Source organism: Nematolebias whitei, chromosome 14 (assembly GCF_014905685.2).
Source record: "Nematolebias whitei isolate Nwh7 chromosome 14, NemWhi1, whole genome shotgun sequence".
Classification (NCBI taxonomy): domain Eukaryota; kingdom Metazoa; phylum Chordata; class Actinopteri; order Cyprinodontiformes; family Rivulidae; genus Nematolebias; species Nematolebias whitei.
The window spans coordinates 27,165,348-27,170,656 of NC_056511.1; the positions used below are offsets into that span (position 1 = coordinate 27,165,348).

General features: G+C 38.8%; 1 protein-coding gene across 1 annotated transcript in view; it reads right to left on the minus strand.

The window, feature by feature from the left end:
- arhgap32b (Rho GTPase activating protein 32b) overlaps positions 1 to 5,309 on the minus strand; it is a 468,773-nt gene that overhangs the window by 418,340 nt on the left and 45,124 nt on the right. The window contains exon 2 of the mRNA XM_037687644.1: positions 4,285 to 4,390. Coding sequence (XP_037543572.1) covers positions 4,285 to 4,390 — 106 coding nt within the window. The remainder of the gene's footprint in view (positions 1 to 4,284; positions 4,391 to 5,309) is intronic.

The window sequence follows — 5,309 nt, forward strand, 5'->3', positions numbered from 1 at the left end:
CTTTCCAGGAGCCTCTGTGAAGCAGCTTGTGGACGCTTTAATTTCACTGTACATAATAAACACTGTTCTTTTGTATTTCCCCTGTGTCTGCCTCGTTCTGGGTCTCATAACATCTGGGTTCCCCCCGCACTCCTAACAAATATGAATCTCAAATTATATGGGGATGATATAGAAAGAGTAGATCAAATCAAATATCTGGGCATCTGGTTTGATAAAAAAAAAACACGTGGAAAATACATATAGATAAAAGAGTAGGAAAGTGTAAAAGAATTCTAAATATAATGTGATGTCTGAGAGGTAAAGAATGGGGTGCAGATAGGAAAGTGTTAAAGACAATCTATGTTGGATTAATAAGATCAATTTTTGATTATGGATGCATTTTATATAACTCAGCTTCAAACACATTATTAAAACAAATAGATAAAGTACAATATCAAGCTTTAAGACTTTGTTGTGGACCTATGAAGACAACTCCAGTCTCAGCTCTGCAAGTTGAGATAGGAGAAATGCCACTGGAGCTTAGAAGAACACAAATAGCTATAACATACTGGGCAAATATTAAAGGACATAATGAAACTCATCCTCCACAAAATACTCTCCAACCCTGTCAAGAGAACGAAAAGAAACAATTTAATAGTTTTGGTTGGATAATCCTGAATCAAACTAAAGATATAGGAATAAATAATTTTCATATTAGTCCTGCAGTTGCTATTCCTGTTGTCCCACCATGGGTCCTTGGACAAATCAAAGTTGATTTTAATTTATTGAAACGAGGGAGAGAATTAGAAAGTAGTGAGGTGGAAAAATATATAGGAAACGAATACTCAGAATATATCAAGATTTATACAGATGCATCTAAAATGTTAAATAGCAGAACTGGTATAGATTTGGTAATTCCAGAATTAAATATTATGAAAAACAAAAGAATAACAGACAATTTAACAGTATACACTGGGGAATTATTGGCAATATCTATGGCTTTGGAGTGGGTTGAAGAAATTAGAGGAAAAAAGTTTTAGTTTGTTCAGATTCAAGTAGTGTATTAATAAGTATTCAGGAGGTACATTCAGATACAAGACATTATACTGGAAATAGCTCAACTAATTTTCAGGATTAATAAATATGGGTCAGAGGTTAAACTAATATGGATTCCTGCACACATAATGGGAAATGAGTTGGCTGACCGTTTTGCTAAAAATGCTACAAGAAAAAATAGTGTGGATTTAAACGTTAAAATAAGTAAAAACGAGGTTAAGAATATAATAAAGTTACATATTAAGAAGAAATGCCAAGAGCATTGGGATAATGGAGACAATGCTAGATTTTATTATATAATCCAAAAAAAGGTGGGGGAATTCAGGAAATGTAATAGAACAAAAAAAGAAGACGATATTATTTTGAGGATGAGATTTGGTCACACGGGATTAAACAGCACACTGAAAATAATCAATAAACATGTTACAGGCTGTTGTGATCATTGTGGACAATTAGAAACAATAAAACATATTTTCTTAGAATGCAATAAATATGCAAAGGAAAGAGAGTTACTAGTTAGTGAGTTAAATAAAAATAAAAGTAAGTTAGAGATAAAGGAATTGCTGCAAAGACCACCAGGGGATACAATTTGTACCAGCATATTTAGATATTTGAGAAGAATAGGTAATTTAGAAAAGCTATAACATATAAAATAATATAGTAGTATAGCATCTGGTCCATACTCCAATCCAGAAGGTGGCGGTACGGTAATGCACCTAAAAGTTGTTTGCCAACCGCCATAAAAAGACAAGAAGAAGAAGAAGTCTGGTGCCAGAATATCGAAAACCTTTGGTGAGTAGTCTTCCAGCGTTTCTCTCTTGTATCCTGATCCTGTTCACAGTCTCCTGCCTGCCCCTCGACCTCTGATTTTTGTCTTGCCCTTTTTGTACCTCTGCTCATCTGCCTTTTTGCTGCCGTTTCCTGCTTGCTTTTGGACTCCGAGTTTTGCCTTGCTCTTTGGTACTGTCGCCTTTATCAGATCCTGTTGCCAATCTTGTTTCTGCCCACGACTCTGCCTCTGGATCGCCCACCCAAGACCACCGACATACACCGCCCCTCTGTGACGTTTCCGTGCTGTTCAGCGCTCTGCCTCCGGCCCATAGAGCCTTACAAGACACAGCTCCAGCTCATTGTCTACCAACACCAGCTGAGAGTGGCAGCTCTTTATTTATTAATAAAACATTTTAAACCGCTCTGGATTCTTGTGGTTCTGCTCCAACATTACAATTACATTAAATGGTAAATTGACTGTACTTATACAGCACCTTTCTAACTTTTTTCAAGATACTCAAAGCGCTTTACACTACAATCTGTGTCCTCATTTACCCATTCATACAGCACTCTACTATATCTCTACAAAGCTAATTGAAAAAAAATCATTCTAAAGAGACTAATCAACGCTATATTACAATATATTTATTTTGTGTCTGCTGCTGTTAAAAAGTAATTTCTCTCATGGATAAAACAAATCAAACATTCATACATTCATTCATTCAAATGTTAATAAGTTGGACATCCTTTGAATAATTTCTGCAAGTTTCAGTAAAGGTTTCCATTGATTTAAGAAGTCATTTGTTAACAGACACAAAGACACACAGAGACAGGCAAAAACATTATTGTCCACCTTTGCCTTTTGATGGCAGGTGACAAGAAAAAAATGAAGCCATCCTGTATTAGACGTTTCTGATAAAAACTGAATCTAGAATACCCTGATGCATGCTCAGTAATCCAGGTAGAAAAATCTAACAACGTAAATTCAGGTCCTCTGGATGGAAAAGGAAGAACCCAGACCCAGGCCAGTGGTCATTCCATATGTTGCAGGAGTTTCAGAGAAACTGAGATGTTTATTTTCTAAACACATCTCAGTGGCTTTCAAACCCAAAAATACATTACGGCCAAGACTGGTCCATCCCAAAGTTCCAGTCCCCTGGCACAAACAGAGTAAAATTGTGTATGCTGTTCAGTGTCAGGAGGATGATCAGTCTTAAGCCCCCAGTATACTGCCGCGTTCACGCGTACGTACGCGTGTAATGTACGCAGAGGGTTCAGACTTTGTACTCCAGCGTACACCCCGAGCAGCTGCAGAGCAGCTTCACAGACAAGCGGCGTTTACCTTCGGGACAAATTGAGGTCGCAGATTGGTCATTTGGTGACACGCCTACTGGATTGATTGACAGGTCGGAAAAAAGAAAAAAAAGCGAGCGCTGGCAGACTCAGCCACAGCGGTGTTCTGTGTTTATGTTAATAAAAAGATCTAAAAAATACAATAAAAACCGAGAGCGCTGGCTCTACAGCCCACACATCAGACCAGCCCACCAGGAAATCTCCAGACCCTCCCGCAGCCATGCTAGACCTGAGTTTATTTCGCTTTTGACAAATTCCTTAATTTCTCACCATTTCAGTCATGGCATCAACGGAGGAGGAAGAGATCACTTGCCTCTTGGCAAAAAAAACAAAAGAAAAGGCCAGATCAGAGATGAAGAAGGGAAATTTAATACAAAGTACATTGGTGTCGCATACAAAACAGTCCGTCGCCGGGCAGTTTATTGTGCGACACCGCGTACGCATATGCGGTCGTAAAAATTTGAGCTTTGCACGGACGTGCCCTGGGGGTAAGCTCGTACCTCTGCATACGTACGTGCGTACCTCTGCGTATGGACGTATGCGGCAGTATACTTGGGGCTTTACATTGGGGAAACTAAACAACAAAAAGGATGTCCCAGCACAGAAGAACAACATCATCAGGCCAGGAATCTGCAGTTTACACTCATCTCCAGGCCAGCGGTCACTCATTCAGGGATGAAGATGTTCACATCCTTGATGGAGAGGAACAATGGTTTGAGAGAGGAGTAAATGAGGCCATCTTTGTGAAAAGAAACTGTCCACCATTAAACAGGGGCAGAGCCTCAATGTCCAACTGTCCCCGTCTTACAATGCTGTTATTGCTAGTATCACTCAGCCCTCTATGCATAGCAAGTGGCCATCAGGGCACTAACAATCACGATAGTTAATAGATAGTTAGATAATGATAGCTAATTGTTAGGCTGATGGCTCTCCTTTATCAGCTAGTTCTGGATGCCATCAGCAAACTGGTTGATCCATTATAAGAAGGTGTTATTTATAAGACTGAGTTTGTTGCAGCTCCTCAGACTGAAGTGTTTTGGATAAAAGATTAAACATTTCAACAAAGAAGAATCCATCCAGAGGACCTGGTTAGATCCATCTAGAATAGCAAGTGCATCAACCTACCATGGCACTAATGGTCTCCTCCCAGTCCGGTCTCTCTCTAGGATGGATTCGAGCCAGTTCAGGCACAATGTCGTCGTTCTCCAGGTGACGTCCTGGTCTTAGGCTCCTACATCAAAACACAGGATTATATTATAAAATACACTGTATATTGGGGGTGGGTGATCAGCTAATCTGCACATTTATGATACAAGTTTAGTGTTTTAATTGTATCACCACATCAGATCAGTAATAATATAAAACCACAGTAATTGTATTGTCTAAAGACATAAACAGGCACAGATCTAAGTGTCAGCTTTTTGAACAACACATAAAGCTAAAATGGTTAAAAGGAAATACAAAACCAATTAAAATATGTAGACTTTTATTAAAACATTTTGACCAGCTCCTCAGGTGTCTGTTTTAACTGTAAATTGAACAATGTCTTTAAAAACTAAAACAATACAGACTCAGAGTAGAGCTGTTGCTTCACAGTTGTTCCCAAACATTTTCTGCTGGGCCCCCCTTTGGTTTATAAGAAAATTTCTGCGCCTCCCACCCCCCAACTTTGCTCAATTTTGGTTGATCAAAAATTACACTTTAACTGTCACTTGTTTTCAGTGACGGGTGTGAGCTGCTTGTTGCTGCAAATCTTCTCAAACCTGGTTGCAGTTGTGACACTTCCACTTCAAGTTCATTTTCAATGTCCAGCTTTGATCCGTGTTTTGTCTTGATTGAGGACACAGCAGAAAAACCTCTCAGATAAATAGGATGTGGAAAAAAGAAGTATGGCCAGGACTCTGTCCTAGCATTGGGTAATCTTTCTCCACTCCAATCCAAGCTGCAGCCAGTGTCTTTGACTGAAACTGCATAACTGCATGTATAGCACAGCCAAGAATGATTTCCTCTGCAGTTGTGTGCAGCTCTTTACACCATGCCACATTGTAGGCATATATATATATATCCTGATGCATGCTCAATAATCCAGGTAGAAAAATCCAAATATATATATATATATATATATATATATATATATATATATATATATA